Source organism: Anser anser, assembly GCF_964211835.1.
Source record: "Anser anser genome assembly, chromosome: 4".
Taxonomy (NCBI): Eukaryota; Metazoa; Chordata; class Aves; order Anseriformes; family Anatidae; genus Anser; species Anser anser.
This window is the reverse complement of record NC_139724.1, coordinates 2,396,125-2,413,282: the sequence shown is the minus strand read 5'-3', so window position 1 is coordinate 2,413,282 and position 17,158 is coordinate 2,396,125. Positions and strand designations below refer to the sequence as shown.

Below are 17,158 nucleotides of genomic sequence, written 5' to 3'. Positions count from 1 at the left end.
AAAAATGGGCAAGGACCCTACAACAGTCACTGGAAAAGTTAGTTTGTCTTTACCACATCTATGTAAAGCTTGAATTAACTGTAAAAGCCAAAGGTGCATCTGTGTTCAGCTGAAGTTGGAAGGTTGAAGAAGGCTCAATAATACAGCTCTTTATGTAATAGCACCCTGCCCCAGACCTTTACTGTAGGTTTAGACTTCAGAAGTTGTAATTTCAGTTATTAATCATCTTTCCCTTGCATTGAAAAAAAAATCACGCTGAATTTACAGCAAATCTGAACGTTATTTAAACTGGGCAAATTGAAGTAGCTTTCATGCTGCAAATGAGAAGTGTAAAATGCTGCCCAAACAAGGAACGCTTTATTTTTCTTAAACAAAGGTGGGTCTAATGACTCATTCTGGCTCAATTTTCATATGGTGTGTAATTGAATCAGGAAGACAGTGTGTGCTGGAGGACAAAAATCTAAGCGGATTTAGAAGAAGAAATAGCTAAGTTCGTACTGGGTAAGCCTTGATCTCTATGCAAGTTTTTAGTTTCATAGACAGTTTTAGGAGTTCATACAGTGCCAACTGGAGTGGTGATTTCAGTTGTTTTCTAGTGAAAGTCAGTGCTTTTTTTTTTTTTTGAGGTTACCTGTCTCCCGAGCTCAATAACTGGAACCTAACTCAATGTGTGCCTTTTTCTCTCCAGCTGAGCACCAAGCTGGTTTCTCTGGTTTCTGTTCTGATGTGGGAAATTTCTTGACACGTAGTTGGAGAGCTAGGGCTAATGTGGTCTAAGTAACAGGTAGGAAGGTGACTACAGACTAGAGTGGCTAGATATGTTGAAATTTTAGGCAAAAAAGAAGTCCTGTTGCATCAGTGTGTTCTCTTCTGTGACTCAGGTTTTGCAAGATTAGAGAAAAACAAAAGTTTGGGCTGCTAATCCTTCATCATAGTTCCTGCTGCATGCTTCATAAAGTAAATATGAAGAATGTATCTGCACAAATTAAGTACGTAGCTATAGTAATGAGAATGGCCTCTTCCATGTGCCAAGATCAGAATCTGCTTTTTATCTACTGTATCGCTTCCATACCTTGTAGGGCACACAAAGAACAGGGGAAGAAAATACTGAGCCTTTGTACCATTGCCCAGCTAACGTAGCAGGACATGCAGATTTATTTTGCAACCGAAGATCTACAAACACCACTCACTTGGATTCAGTTCTGCTAGAACTTTAACTTAGAAAATCTGTAGTGAAAACTGTCTTGAGAAATAGTTACAGAGAGTTAAAGGAACCTGCGAGGAAGAGAATCCTTCAGGTCACTAACTCTGGTGGCTTTACCAGGAGGTGATATCAGTTCCCTCATCCTTCATTTCCTCCTTTTTACCTGACTCTTGCAGTTTTAGCAATGCTTAGTGATCCTATTTAATTAATGCTGTGTTCTGCCAGAAATTATACAAATATATGCAAGGAGGACCCTTGTTCTGACAAGTCTGCAGTTCATTTTCTGCAGCTCCTGCACTGTGCTGATTTCCAGCACCCCTCTGGGGAAGCAGCTTGGAAAGGGGCTGCATATCAGAAGGCAGACAAGCAATTCCTCTTGCTAGCAGCATGAATTAAAGCTTAAGGAAAACTCGAATAAATCTGAGTGAAAGAAGAACCTTTCAGTTGATGTCAAAGTGCGACAAACTGAGTTGAAAGTCTTTGGATCCGTTGTACGATGCCGCAGAGCAGTTTTGCCACTGTAAAATTTTGTGTTGTAGAAGAAAACCTGAGGACGAATTCAAATTCCTGTGCTTTTGATTTGGGTCGAGCAGGCATCATGCTCCTCTGGTCTGGAAGCCCGCTGTAGCCATGTAGGCTGTTCCTCTGAGCTGAGTCCCCTGCCAGTTGTGCTTGCATTTATCAGTTACACCCCTGTAGGATCCGAGTTGGTCCGCACCTGCTCAGCTCGAAGCATGGCAAAACCCGTTTCACCTGTCCCTTCAAAACGCTGCAATTCACACAAAATGAACCAATTCTGTTAATTTTTATAATCTTACTTAAGACAGCAAACACTTGTTCTGTTGGAGCCTGATGGCAGGTTCTTGTCTCACCTGACACGATTTTAAGTTCCTCAGTGGAAAGACTGTTTTCGTAATGTTTATACATTTATTGCATGCTATGTCCTGTTGAACCAGAGACGTGTTTCAAAGGGAAGGGTTACAAAAATTTGGCCGTGAAGTGAGTCATAATAACATAAAGCAGGTTGCTTTATTACTGTTGCACGGTAATAAAATGCAAAAGCCTGTTTGTAGGGTGACTCTAATGCCATGGTACGACGTAAAGTCTTTTTTTCTTCCTACGTTATTCAATACTTATTAAGTACTGAGAATTGTAATTCTGTTAGCTGTGTTATAGACATGGGGCTTTTCAAATGCTGTTTTAGAAATGCCATGACAAGGAAATACTTCACACGTCCTCGCTGTATGCGTAATGACATTTAATTCTAATTATGTGAGTGCATCACAGAGTTGTGGAGTCTCCTGGAATTTCTAATTAGGCACAAAGGAGCAGGAGCGGTGGCCTTGGGAGCCATATCTGAGCTGGAACGGGCTGATCCCTAGTAGAAACCCCATGTCTGACCAAGCGTAAGTAATGATAGGAATTTCTGGTGCTGAATGAGAAATACTTGAGCAGTAGTGCTGGGTACTGTGTTTTTATCTTTTTAAAGCAAACACATTTCCAGCTGGACTTGAGCTTGGAAGGGGTGATGGTTGACTATCAACCAGGTCTTCTGAACCCCTCTTCTCTCCAGGGCTGTATCTCACTTTTTTTTTTCCAAGCAGCTTCCTGAAGAGGCCGAAGCTGGCTCTCTTGGAGTCCAGGAGATCCTGTTATTGCCTTCCTTGTCCTCTCAGTGTCCTGAACAGCTAACTCCATCTCACAGTCACTGCAGCTGAGGCTGCCCTGACCTTCACGCTCCTGTCCAGTTCCTCCTCCTCTGTAAGGATGAGGTCTGATGGAGTGTCTCCCCTCACTGGCTTCTTGAGCCCGTCAGGAAGTTGTCAGCAAGGCACAGGAAACCTCCAGGTTTCAGCAGGTATCGGTGTGTGTTAAGTCCCCTGTGAAGACCAGGGAACCTCAAGAGACTCCTTCCAGTTGTCTGAAGCAAACCTCACACTTCTTCCTCGTAGACCCTGCAGCCCGTGCTGCTCTGCTAACCCTCGTCTGCCAGCTCCCTGCGGGCTCATCGTCTGTCCCAGGCAGAACTCCACACCTTCAGAAACACCAAGGTTATCTTTGGCATGCTGTGGGGCACTTCTGGGGTGCCAGGGGACACCAGGTTTTAGGGCTTTACGAGACCGGGGGGCTTGCAATGCATCATCACAGCAAATTTATGTGGGCTTTGTATGTGCATTGCTGTCTTCCAAAGGAAGGACCTGGTTTAAATTTAAGCTGATAGTAGCTGGGGAGCTTATCAGCAGATCTAATTTGTATTTTGTCTTATATTTTCAATGCCACAAGGAACTCCAGCTCAAAAGATTAGTCATACTAAAAGCACATCCTAGGAAATAAATTGCAACCTGCCTACCAAAGGGAATGCAGGGTACGCAGGGGCTGGGAGACAAGCGAGCCTAAAAAAGTCCACCTCATAATAGGTGACTTCAGCTCCTGGAATATAACTTGATGAAATATTACAAACGGGCACAGATATGTCTTTTAGAGCATAGTAGGCAATTGCTTTTCAGAAAAGTTTATCTTGGAGCCTGCAAAAGTGGATTTTTTTTTTAGCTTTAAAGAACAGATAGGAAATAGCTCAAGATGTAAGTAGTTGAACCGCTACGCGACTATAATATAATTACATTTGGAGCATGCCTTAGGTCCTTAAGTAAAATTCAAGGACAAACTTTAAATCACAAAACCAGTTGGAAACTTCTGTGCCAGAAGCGTAGCCAATAATAAATGATTCAGCTTTGAGGCAGGTCACAGACACTTTCCTCCCTCTCCTTTCCCTTCTTCCCCCTCCCTCTGCAGACAAAGGAAAAAAATAGAAAAGAAAGGTCACTGGAAGAGGATGAAGAAAAATGAAGAAGCATGGATTCTAGAGAAAATGGAAATCCATTTTTTCACTGCATAACTGGGCTAGTGTACAATCCCAGTCCGATGTGCGGTTCTTTGTTGCGCCTGCTAGTTTTTGTGGTTTCGCACCCAGATACGACAGTGCAGCATTGCCCTATTACTGTCTGGCCCGCTATTTATTACCGGGACAAGAGGCACATTGTGAACCAAGTGCTTAATTTTCCTTTTACTCATTTCCTATTGCTCTACTGGTGCTGAACAGGCTTATGTTTAGTTTGGATGAGACTAGGATTAAACCGTATCCTGGGAAAAATAAGATATTCTTTGTCAGACTGACATATCTGTAGGTCAGTGGTATAATTTTCTTAGTTTCCACTGTGAACAGTTGATTTAGAAATAGAAATTGAATTGGTTTTGACAAGCAAAGGGTACACTGGACCTTTTTTTGCCCCCCCCTTCCCCCCTTTTTTCCCGGAAGCCCAATGACATTGTTCTTGTGTTGGAGACTTGTTTAGCTTGCAGCTCTGCTCCATCTACTACACTAAGATGGTTTTTCCTCTGACTCTGCAGAGCTCTGCCGTCCCGGTGGTGTTAGGTAGTCGCATCTGCTGGCTTGCATTTTCATCAGTTACATAAACCCTGCTTCCACAAAGTCAGCCCCGGGGTTCAGATTTTGTCGTCTCCTGTGTAACTTAACTGTGTTTGCCTGAAGCAGTAGCTGCGGGTGAATTACCTGCGCCTGGACCAGCGCAGCGTGGTTTTAGTGCAGCAAAACCCCGGGCCCTTCAGGTGCCCAGCAGGATTTGGGCTGGATTGTGGGTAAGCGTACCAGCCCTGAAGTGTCTTGTGCCAGTTAGGTTCAGGCTACCTTTATGGCTTGTTGGTTGCTTCAAGCCCAGGGGAAATTTCTCCTGTAACTTCTGCGTAGACCGTGGTCACTTGGAGGTGCCAGGCCATGGGTGCTCCTCACCACTTCAAACCTCTGCCCTCGTGCCAGATGGGCATTGTAACTCGCTTCTGAGCTGATGTGTGGGTGGAGGTGACAGTGCTCCATGGGATCCATTCATCACCCAGAAGGCTGGCACCAACGCTGCTGCAGTCCTCTCTTGCTTGTTTTTCCTCTCTTTGGGCCAGGGGCTGGATCACTGTGATGCCTGCAGGTGCCTTTTGAAGGCTCTGGGTTCTGTCAAGTTGTGTTCTATTATTTTTCTATAAATTATATAAAAAATAAACTCTCGCTGTCTTTAAGGACAGAGGTCAAACAATTGAGTCCCTGACTTCATGTTTTTACTGTGTTTTGCAACCAGGCTGATCCTACAAGATCTATTTATATTTTGCTGTGTTAAAATGTAGAGTTTTTTTCTTTTTTTACTTGTATGTCAACTGATAAGAAATTGTCTCCGAAGTTAGTTAGTTGTTAATATGGAAGCTAAAACAAACCTGGCAGAATTTTGATGTTCATAGCCTATACCTTGTATTCTGAGTCATTGTACTTTGTAATTTCCAAAATGTTTGACTTTTGAAACTTGCCTTATGAAGTAACCAGGGACCAACAAATGATTGTGCTAAGCAATGCTTATTTCATCTGTTTCTGTTTATTTAGTTGGTAAACACCTGTGCTTCTACAGTGCTCAATACAAATCTTGCTTTAACAGGATCTCCAGACATGGGTGAATGGTGCTAATGAAAATGGCTTTGTCCTTGTCTCATTTGGAGCTGGAGTGAAATATCTGTCAGAAGACATAGCAAATAAGTTAGCAGATGCGCTGGGAAGACTGCCTCAGAGAGTTATTTGGAGGTAAGTGTGATGGCAGATGTACTTGGGGTAATTTGAAGAACAGTCACTTCCTATTGTGCCATCTTTAGAGTTGTATTTGAGGCAGAATCTGAAATTCAGGCAGTCTGGGTGGCACAGAGGACCTGACTCTTTTGAAAGATGGTCGATATAGAAATGCTGTATTCCCCTGGTAACAAGCAAGAGCAACGATTTTGTGGCAGGATAAGGCATAGGTTATATACGCCTGTGCTGAGTTCATGTCCTAGAAGGACTGGGGACAGCAAAAAGAGTTTCTGAGGTTATAACATTTGTGACATGCTCTCATCACTTCTGATAAAGAAATCCCTGTGGGGAGTGAGAATGACATTCTGCTGATACAATCTTAGGAAGGAAGGATTCAAGGCTTGCTCCCCCTGCCAACCTTCCTACTTTCTTTTTCCTCCCCCCATCCTCTGAAACCAGGGACTTTCGAAATTGCTCCTTTTATTTGTCTTTCTCTGTGAGAAATCAGAGGAAGAAAAATCTGCAGAAGTAAGAATCAGTAAGATTTGTTGGCTGTAAAAACATCTTGAGCAGCTGCTTAAACTTAATGTAGAAATGCAGGATCAACTGTCCTTAGCCAGCTCTGTTTCACGTGTAGCATCACTCTGGAGTGTAATTCGGAGGAATACATGTGAGCCATTGGCTTTCAAGTAACACTTCATCAGGTCAATGGTTTGACTGCTGTCCTTGCTGAACTTTCAGAGTTGTATTAGCAGTCTGTGCAACAATTTTCCCCCACTTCTCCCATCTCTTCTGTTTTTATCATCTATTATCTGTTGAGGGGCTTTTTGGATAAAGAAACCTAACGCTGTTTCTTTCCAGCATGATTCATGCGATGGGAAGATGTCTCTGGGACTAGGTGCAAGACAATGGCCTTTGGGAGAGCTGAGCAAGTGGCTTTCTGTCAGATCTGTGGGAATTTGAGATCCATAATTAGACACCTAAATATGAAATTTAGTCCAGTTTTACTCAGTGTTTCTTCTGCTCTTCAGATTGTTCATCTAGGATCTGTGTTGGAAGCAGGTAGTTTTTGTACTAGGCGTTCCTGAGAATAGGAAAGGTAGTACTGTTTGTAACTCTTAAATCAGGATGCCAAATCAAGGAAATCTTTGCAGTTCTTTATATTCTTCTGCTTATGTGATACTAGTTAGAGCCAAAACCAGTAATGTGGTTTATCTGCTTTTACATAAGGTCAGGAATTTGCCTTTTTTTAACATGTCTTTCTAAATAGCTTATATATTTTATATGGTTCAAGTAATTGGGAATTTGTAGGTGATTCTCTATGAAGTTACAGTTCTAATGCTGTCTAATAACCAGGAGAATTTTTAAGTCTTCTGATGGAGCTGTCAAACTAAGAAATTCTCTAGTCACTGTTAATTTATTTCCCCCTCTTTATTTTGTTTAGAATATATTTAATTTACATATAAACTGTATATGATGTGTAAATCAGTTTGAGGATGTATTCTGTTCATAAAACTTTTCCAACAACCTTAGGTGACCAAGACATTTCCATTAGATTTCAGGCAGGTGAGCATGTAACAGAAATGCACCTTACAGTCTAATCTCAACTTTTTTTTTTTACCAGTAGCTTCTCGCCTCATAAACTGAGCTGTCACCCTTTCCTTTCCATGTAGTATTAATTTCTCTTAAAATGAGATGGTGTCGGTTCTTAAAAGCTCTAAGAAACAGGCTAACTGAAAAGGAGTGCCTTGTGTTAATGATAATAGGGCTTATTATTTTTGTGCTGATGGGATGTTCTCAGTGGAGTTATGTAGTACTAATCAGCGTTTTTAGTAAAGTAACGAACTTGGAGCCACAGAGGTTATAAAACCTTCTGTCAGTCACCATGGTAAGTTGTATACATTTTTAGAAATAACTGCATTGCCATTATGTAAATAGAAAACATTGAATTTTGAACCAGGCTGTAAGGAAATGGAATGATGAAAAAAACATTTTCAAGTTATTAGTTATTAATTATATAGTATTTTGGTTGAGGCTGTTTTAATGGTAAGTAAATGGTATCTCTGTGTAACTAGAAATGTGCTCAGCTCTTATGGATCATTTGGTTTGATTCTCTGCTTAGAGTTTATCAATTTTTGAGGTTTTGATAACTTAGCTTCAATTTGATTTTATTGTTTTAGGTTTTCAGGAAACAAACCAAGGAATCTAGGCAACAATACAAAGCTTATAGAATGGTTACCACAAAACGACCTTCTTGGTGAGTATCTGTAACGATGATACTTTGATTATTCTCACTCAAGTTCAGTTTGCTCTTCCAACAACCAACAACATTCTACTGAAATAGCAGTCATTGTAATACAAGTCACAGAGCAAGAATATAGAATTCACACAAGATGATGAAATGAAACACCTTTCAGATGTTACTTCTCTTTACCTGGTATCAACTTCATTTTTTTCTTTGGTCAATTGAGTAGCAAAAGCATAGTTATTCCAAAGCCTATTTAGCTTAATAATAGGAGCATTTGCTATGCATAATCTTGTATGCAATGTATGCAGTTCAAAATAAAAAATAATCATAAAGGATAAGTAGGAGTTCTCTAGAATCTGCTGTTTTAGGTAACTGATGACTGTAACTACTAATTTCTCGGTCATGAAGAAGTGTGGTATGGTCTTCACTGGTCTCTTCGTGAAAGAATCATCAAACCAGACATTGAAAATTTGTTCACATCACACCAAAACAAGTCTTCAGACTCAGAACATACTGATACACGTTTATTATTGATATTAATTAGAAAAAAATATATATATTTCTCCAATGAAATCTGTAAGAGAAACTTGGAATGTGTTGCAAGCTGATAACAACCTTTCTGTTTAACTATCCTGAGATACTGAGTTCTCAGATGGAGAGCTAAAGCTTGATATTCTTTCATCTTTTGGTAAAGTTTGTTAGAGTGTATGTATTTACTTTTTCTTTCCCTTCTTCCTGTGTTGAAATGTAGCTGAATATTTTGGATCCTAGGGACTGCAGAATGCTTGGTGTTGTCTCTGGGATCCCTATTTGTGTTTGCAAATTAACTCCTGTACTACGATGAGTGCTGATGAATGCATTAAGAATGTGTGCGCGTCAACGTACGTGCATGTCAACCAGAGTATTTATCATAATGTAATGATTAGGCAAATGACTTCTAAACCAGGTAGATTTGTTTTGGTTACTAAATTGCTCTGAAGCAGTCTCATTTTTCCATTGCGTAGTAGTAGTGTTTTGCTGTCATTATTGTTGTATCTTGCTAGCCTCAAGTAAAGCATGTGAAGCTGTAGAGAGAATGCAACATGAGTTGTCCTGTCATTAAATAGCTTGTATTTCATATGAACAATGAGGAAAAATGCTCTCTCCCTGGTTCATTTGTAATGCTAAATAGGTAAATAACAGTTGTAGTCACCGCCTGCAGTTACTCAGGAGTAGACAGTGTATTAATTAATCCATTAGTAATTCTACACAACTTGTATACATGAGAATTTTTTTTCTTGGCCATTTCCTCTCGATTTGTATATAAGGAAATAATCTAATGCATGCAAAATTTCTGCTGAGTGAGTTTAAGTGGAGGGGAACTTCAGAACAAATAGGATTCATTCTACGTTCCTGAATTGGAGTCATAGGAACCCAGTGATAAATGTATTGTACCATTTGCTTCAATAACTTTACCTTAAGGAGATGTAAAAGTTTCTTTTTGTCTTCATGCCTCTTCTATTTCCAGGTCACCCTAACATTAAAGCTTTTCTTAGTCATGGCGGTTTGAACAGCATTTTTGAAACCATGTACCATGGGGTCCCGGTGGTGGGAATTCCCCTTTTTGGAGACCATTACGATACTATGACCCGAGTGCAGGCCAAAGGCATGGGAATATTGTTGAACTGGAAGACTGTCACTGAGAGTGAATTGTATGAAGCACTAGTGAAAGTTATTAATGATCCCAGGTATGGAATGAGTGATTGTTTCTTGCTTTTGTTGTAAGTTACTGTTATGGGTTAGATATGTATATGCAGAGCCTTCACGCAAGGGGAAAAGTTTGTGCTGGGACTTAATAGTGTGTACAGCTGGGGCGAGTCTTTGGATAGTTGTCCCCATTTCACAAGATTACTCAACTGAACGTGTTCCTGTGTAGATGCCAAGGTCACTGATCAGCATACCAAAACTCAAGTTGTCTTGCTTTTCTGTCGTTGTGACAGATGCCATGGGAAGGACAGCAAGGTTATACAAACACACCTGGCCTGACTAGCTTCTTGTTGTAGACCAACACCTCTTTTTGTGTCTTGATTTACGCCACAATAGTGTATTTAAGTCTGTTATGCTCCCTAGGGAGGCTTGTGGGAAAATATACCTATATGATTGTCAGGTCATGTGTTTGGTTTGTAGCTGAAAATGTAGAGGTACTCAAAGAAGTGACTATTCTAAAGTCCCATGACTTAAAAAAAAAAAAAAAAAAAAAGACAAAACCAAAACCCCAAACTCTTTGTCTTCTGGCCAGTAATATATGTGTTGGGGTCATGGGGGCCATTTGTTAGAACACTATCATTGCAACAAATTATTATGAATAAGGGCTCCAGCCTTTCTGTAACTTTTCTTTGTCATTCAGGTGGAATAAATACAAGCTCATGAACTGGGTTTTGTAACTACTTCTAATCCCATCAAATCAATTTGCTCAGTAATATTAAAGTACGAGGACAGTCAATTTACAATCTTTTAAATACAGACTATCTCTGGATTAAAAAAAGTGATGTTTTAGCTGTTCGCGTCTTTTATTAAATTACTAGACATTTTTAGAGTATAGTGAAGACAATGTTTCTTGCTCTCATGGGAGCAAAGTTTTTAAGTAGCACTTGACTTGGAAAAGGAGAAATCTGTATGAAATGAGCTTATTAGCAGTAGAATCTCAGTGAAGGGGAGTGTTGCTGAAGTCATCTTGGTAGCATCAGTTGCCTTGGCTTTTTCTTGTATAATTATCCCTAGTATAAAGGCAAGTCCTGCACAAATAACTCGTCGACCCTGCAGCAGTGGGAAGGGAAGGAATTTGATGTGATCAGCTTCTGGGGGCAGCCCATTATGAAAAATCAGTTTTAGGCTGAACTCAAGACCTAAGAGGAATTCTAGACCCAAACCAAGATTCTCACTTTGTTCTGTTTCCCTATTAATACAGTTGCACAATAGCATGAGGAAGTGGTGTGTTAGGGTATGTTGCCACTTCAAGTGGGAAGGGCAAATACGTCCATCTGAGATTAGATAGGATTCCCGTCTGTCAGCAGGTCAGTTTGGTTCTTCATCACTTCTACAGGCCTGTTGCAGAAGGGTGGATTTCAACCTGGCTCATCCATAGGTCTGTATTTTTAGTAATTCTTCGTCTATGAGCTGTAAAGACTGATGCAGAGAGGTCATCCCTTGTGTATATTCCTCTGAATGTGGGTTGTTGTGAGAGTCCCGCAGTAAATGACATGCTTTGGCCTCTAGACTATATTTGTGTTTACAGGCTTGCATTGCTCAGAGCGCTGGCTGTGCTTTTTACCTTGTTCCATTTTCTTTGTTTCTTTCACACAGCTACAGGCAACGGGCCCAGAGGCTGTCTGAAATTCACAAAGACCAACCCGGTCATCCTGTTAACCGGACTGTGTACTGGATTAACTATATCCTCCGTCACAACGGAGCGCAACATCTACGTGCCGCTGTTTACAGCATCTCTTTCTATCAGTATTTCTTACTGGATATTGCCTTTGTTGTACTAGTGGGTGCTGCCTTATTTTATTATGTTTTGGCCAGGCTAACAAAATTTATCCGCAAAAAAAGCAAACATCTTTGGTCAGATGATGAACATAGCACTGTTAATGGACATTACCAGAATGGGATACCAAATGGCAAGTATAGAAGAAATGGCCACATGAAGCATGAAAAAAAGGTGAAATGAGCCAACCACCCCATGTAAAGTAGTAATGAATCAGATCAGTAATCAAATTTTATCGCTGTAACTTAGTCTAACTACTTAAAACGTCAATAAGCAGTTCTAACACTCCCCTACAGTATGTAATATTACGTGACAAAATTCTATGGAACTAAGGAAAGTCTTTTTTAAAAAAAGAAAGAAAAGCAAGCACGACCTAAAATAGAAGATACTTTATTCTTAATACTGATGCAGAGAGGTTATTTTGGCACTGAAGTTTTTAGAAGCCTTAATTCTCTGAAGTTATATGATGATCGTATTTATGAATTTTCAGTTTTTAAAAGCTAAATGTGTGTCCCAAATGAGGAAAGGTTTCTTTTTATTTGCAGAGCTTTTTCCTTTTATTTTTTTATTATTTTAATATATCCATCTTTTAGCAGAGAGAACTTAGTGCTAGCTGTGTTTCATTTGTTGAAGGCTCAACATGTATAAGACTGCTGTTTTTTTAAAAAAAAAAATTCCCGATGCTTTTGCAAGAAATAGTAAGTTGCAGAATGAGAACACAGATATTAAAAAAAAAAAATAAATCTTAAAATGAGCACTGAAGAAAAATGGTAAAGATGTGTACTATCTTTTCTGATAAGCTGCATGACTCTTCTGCTCACTACCAGTACTTCAGAGAGAAGGGTACTGAGCAAGCCTACAATAAGTCTTAATTCTTAATTTATACAAAATTGTATTTGTTGCCTTTCTCTGCATATGTAATTTATGCCATGAAAATATTAGGGAGTTTTATTTCAGTTTAAAATCTGGCTGTGTGGGAAGTAGATATGCATAATTAAGAAAAAAAATGAAACCAAAAAAAAAAAATCCACCCTGTGCTTAACGCAGAATGTTTCGTAATGGCCCAGAGCAGTGCAGAATCAAACCACTGTGTGAGGTTTGGGAAGCAAACGAGCAAACAGGAAAACACTACAAGTTGAATGTCTTTCCTATTAATTCTCATTACTATTACTTTTTTTTTCTAAATCACAATGTTGTAGATGTTCTCTTTGAATGGTTGTATCTGGAAAACTATTACCTTCTCTTAGTCTGGGCCGCGCAATCCATGTTTCCCGTAGTTGCCAATGTCACTTCTGCGACCGCGGGGCGGGAGGCTGCCCACCGGCCTCTGGCTCGAGGCCAGGCAGGAGGCGTGAGGCCAAGCCCAGCCCAGCGAGCACCGGGTCTGTGGTGGCCGTCTCTCCCATCCCCTGCTCCGGCCGGCCCCTCTCTGCAACAATCTCTTTCAATCATTCTAGCTGACACAGGACTCCTGCAGCGGTGCGGTGCGAACCGAGGGCGGGGAGGCTGGGCGTTAAAAAAGATAAATAACGTTATTATCACGGCCCTGCCGAACCAGAGTTGGCAACTATGCGTTTATTTCCATGTCATTCTGTTTACTTGGAACTTGCACTACACACGTTGTGAGTGTATGCTTTATTTATTTGTAGTTTAAAATCCCATGCCTGGAAGAGGAAGGAAGGAAACCCATTTTACTTAGTGTTGTTCACTAACACGGGAAAAGTTGCGATGCTAACAGAGTGCTGAGATCATCTTCATACACGGTGATGCAATATTTCACTACCCTTCCATCAGGAGCCTCTATTTCAGAGCAATAAATAACTGTACGGATATGTTTCTAATATGCAGTACGGCTACTTGTACTGCTTTCTGAATACTTGAAGAAAATGGTGTTACAAATAAGTCTATTAGCTATACCTTTTTACAATCTCACAGTTTGTGGCAACTAAAGGAGCACACAGAGGCGATGAATGGTGGGATGGTAGTAAGACTTCGAGTGTATGAATGACTTGGTTTAAATGTTTTTTTTGGTATTGAAGAAGGTACAAAAGCACTGACCGGATGATTAAGCATAATTTAATCTCCACTGTGATAAAACTTAAGCAATAAACATGGATTTAATAGAGAAAATCTGTTGTTGGAAGTATATTTTTTATTCAAATGAGTGTTGTTTATTTTGAAGTATCCTCTGTGTGTGTATGTGACTGGCTATTAAGATGCACTAATTTAATGTTTTCGGTATATGCAATGATGCATGACGTGTCTTTGAAACAAAACACTATTTTGTGAATATAGATCTATTTCCTATAGGATTGTTGAATCACTGGAAAGACTGAATGCTTAATCAGACTTTTTTAGGTCAGTTTAAATGTTTTAGTTCGTGAATGTTTGTTATTTTTCTGTCCATGTTATATTTGTTTCTTAAAAAGCATAACCAAAACCAGTGATAGATGTGTTTATAGAGACTATTCAGAAACAATTTCAGTTCAGTTGCATGAAGAGGAAATTACCACAATATTAGTCTTATTACCAAACTTACAGGTCAGTCTGATCAACCTAAACTATAAAAACACCTGTTTAGTTCAGATTTCCTTTCTTGTAAGTCAGAGTATGATCTGATGTTGTAGTTGTTTTTCACTTCACCCATGCAGTAATACGAGAATCTGTATTAGGAGAAATAAATGGTTAATGGCAATGGTCTGGGAGGAACACTGCCACAAGACATGTCTGACAGGAGAGTAAAACTGGCGCAAAATAAGTTGCTTCTGAGCTGTTCCTGGGGCAGGTGTGCCAAAGCCCCTGTGCAGCACAGCGGAGCTGTGTAATAATGTATAGCCCTCATGCAGCTTTGTCAGTGGGTTTAACTGCTCTCCCAAATAGGTGCTTTGTATCTGTGGGGTAAGGTAATTGGAACAAGCAATAAAAAAAAAAATACTCTGAGCAAAATCAGCAGCCAAGAAGTAGCCACAACTGGTGTAGCAGATGTGGGGCACTTCCATAAAGGTTTTCAGAGGTGCTTGAGACTTGGGCACTCACCATAGGCTTTGATATTCTTTCTTATTTCCTTTGGATAGCTCAACTATTAAAGAATAAAGCAGCCATAGAAGCAGGACAGTTTAATTATCACCTACAGAAATAGGTTCTGGAGATGGTTATGTATTCAGAGTTTAAGGAAGATCAATAAATGTGCCGCCATTTATTTCTTACTCCCCAGAGCACTTGCAAGACCAAGTTTTTAATACTGTTCTGTGTTAATCTTTTTGATGTTATTGAAAGATACTACTTTTCATGCAGCTGATTGCTTTCTGGTTTTATTCTATGGCTTGGTGAGGGCACAGTATTTGCTCTAGTCAACCTGATCTGTACACCTGTAGCAGACAATTAAAATTCTACTGTGTGCATGCATACACACATTTAAGCAAAATTATAACCCTGTTATTGCCAGGGTGCTAAATTATTCCTGTTAATTTGTGCGGGTACCTGTATTAAATTTCATATATAAATAAACCCACTCGCATGTGCCCAGCTGCATTAGTAAGGAACAGAAGAGGGGCATTTGATTCTGTTACAAAGGTGAGCTGTGCTTAATTTTCTCTGGTGGCTTTTGGAAGACATGAACATGTTCATTAAATTTCAGGTGTTTTTGGTGTCTTGACAAATGACTCTCATCTTCTTGCTGCACAATGCTAGAGATGGCTAGTGGCCAGTAAATACAAGAGGTATGATTGTTCTTTCATTCACAGAGCAATTTTCAACATCATGCTACTGTAATTTTTCCTGCAGAGAGATCACATTACTTGACATGTGTTTTTGTTTGGGGGGGAAGGAGGGAAAAGGGGAGGGGTCAAAGACAAAGCTGATGGACATGGCAAATCCAGTTCTATACAAGAAATATCCTGTGCGTTGGGATACAAGGTCTGCATACTTGCAACCAAAAAAAAAAAAAAAATGGGTGGTAGTGCTCCCAAATATTTTGGGATTCCCTGGAGTGGAAATATTCTATTTCCAAGAAAGAAGGCAGCACCTTACAGGAGAAGATTCAATTATGGAAACATGGGACAAGAGTCTCTGAAGTCACATCACTGCTCTTTAATCACTGCTCTATGTAGTCAAGGTATATTCGTGTCACAGAACGAAGGTGAGAGCTACTGCCCTATTGCACTTGCTTCTTGAAAAACACTGCTCAATTTTTTAGAATTCACAAATAGGATGGAAGGATGGAGATGAAGATTGTCTGAGGGGAAGAAGAGGGTAGGAGGGATCTTCCTCAGAAATGTCATGTTTGTTTTCTGTGAACTATTCCATTACAGAGTTGTAAAATACTCAAATAATACATTATTTACTCCAGCAGCAGTGGTAGGAGAGACTTGGCTATAATCAGGAAGACCCTAACTCCTTCCTTTCATTGGGATAATTTTTTTACTCACGAAATGCAGAAATTGTATTCCAGCACATTCCTGTGTGAAGAGGAGTTCAATATCGTCAATGCCAGCATGTAGTCACCTGATAAAAGCTGTACGTGCTACACATACCTACTGCCCCAATCAAAAAACAGCCACAAACCTACCTGTATTTTTTGGTACATATTCCAAATCTGTATTGTGGGCAAATGGAAAAAAAAATCACTCTTTGCCATAGCAAGCAAATGTTTTTTGTTTTTCAAGACTAAAAAATCCAGGAGAGATTGGTATCAGCTCTCAGCCAGAATTTAAATCAGTCAGTGTTTAGGGAATGTTAAAAGGCACGGTAAAAATATATATGCGGCTCCAGGCTGCATAGCAAGTCATGACACTAAATGTGAGGGTTTACTAGCCTCTTTGATCAATGTTGTTTGTTATGCACTAAACAGAGAAAACAGTCTTTATATAAACAAACGAAAAACAATCTTCTGAGATAGCCTTCTGTCCCTGATCACTTTGGCAAATACCAGAGATGAGTTGAGGGTTAGTTTATCCTAATGAAAATTACACATTTCGGTTATATGAAACTGATCCCTCTAGGTTTTTTGCCTGTTTTAAACAAAGCTGCTAAATTTGTCTTGCATCATTGTAAAGTAATCAAAATAGGTTTCTGGCACGCATCTTTGTCTGGATGATTTTAGTTACTGTGTAATGAAACAAATTGTTAGAAAAGATGGTATTTCACATTCGTTGAGGGCTGGAAGTTTGAACAGTGGTTAAGGAAAACTAGGAATGTATTTGCTAGAAGCTATCTTTGTGTGCTCATTATGGCAAAGAGGATGCCTTTGGCTTATATTATCTAGGTATCAAATAAAACTTAAAAAACTGAGAGATGAGGAATACCAAAACCTCTGTTCTGAGCTTTCTTGCAATACCATCGTGAGGCAATTCAGGAATTGCTCGTTAGAAGAACAGCGCCGTACGTTTCAGCATGATTTTGGGAAATTTGAATTGAAGGATAAAGTTTGTCAAATTGCTGTTTGAACCACAAACAGTGACTTTCAATGAGTTTAAAAGTGCTCTTTTAAATACTTCTTTTATATTAAATGTCAGTATGATTATATGTTGCTAATGACGTAATCGTATGTTTAGGCACAAGAACTGG

The 17,158-nt window shown here is 39.7% G+C and overlaps 1 protein-coding gene across 2 annotated transcripts in view; it reads left to right on the top strand.

The window, feature by feature from the left end:
• Window positions 1–13,723, top strand: part of UGT8 (UDP glycosyltransferase 8) — a 44,423-nt gene extending 30,700 nt beyond the window's left edge. For both annotated transcript variants that reach the window (XM_083833412.1, XM_083833411.1), the window contains exons 3-6: window positions 5,698–5,840; window positions 8,003–8,079; window positions 9,578–9,797; window positions 11,413–13,723. In XM_083833412.1, the coding sequence (XP_083689538.1) occupies window positions 5,698–5,840; window positions 8,003–8,079; window positions 9,578–9,797; window positions 11,413–11,776 (804 nt within the window). In that variant the 3' untranslated portion in view covers window positions 11,777–13,723. The remainder of the gene's footprint in view (window positions 1–5,697; window positions 5,841–8,002; window positions 8,080–9,577; window positions 9,798–11,412) is intronic.
• Window positions 13,724–17,158: the final 3,435 nt, after the last annotated feature.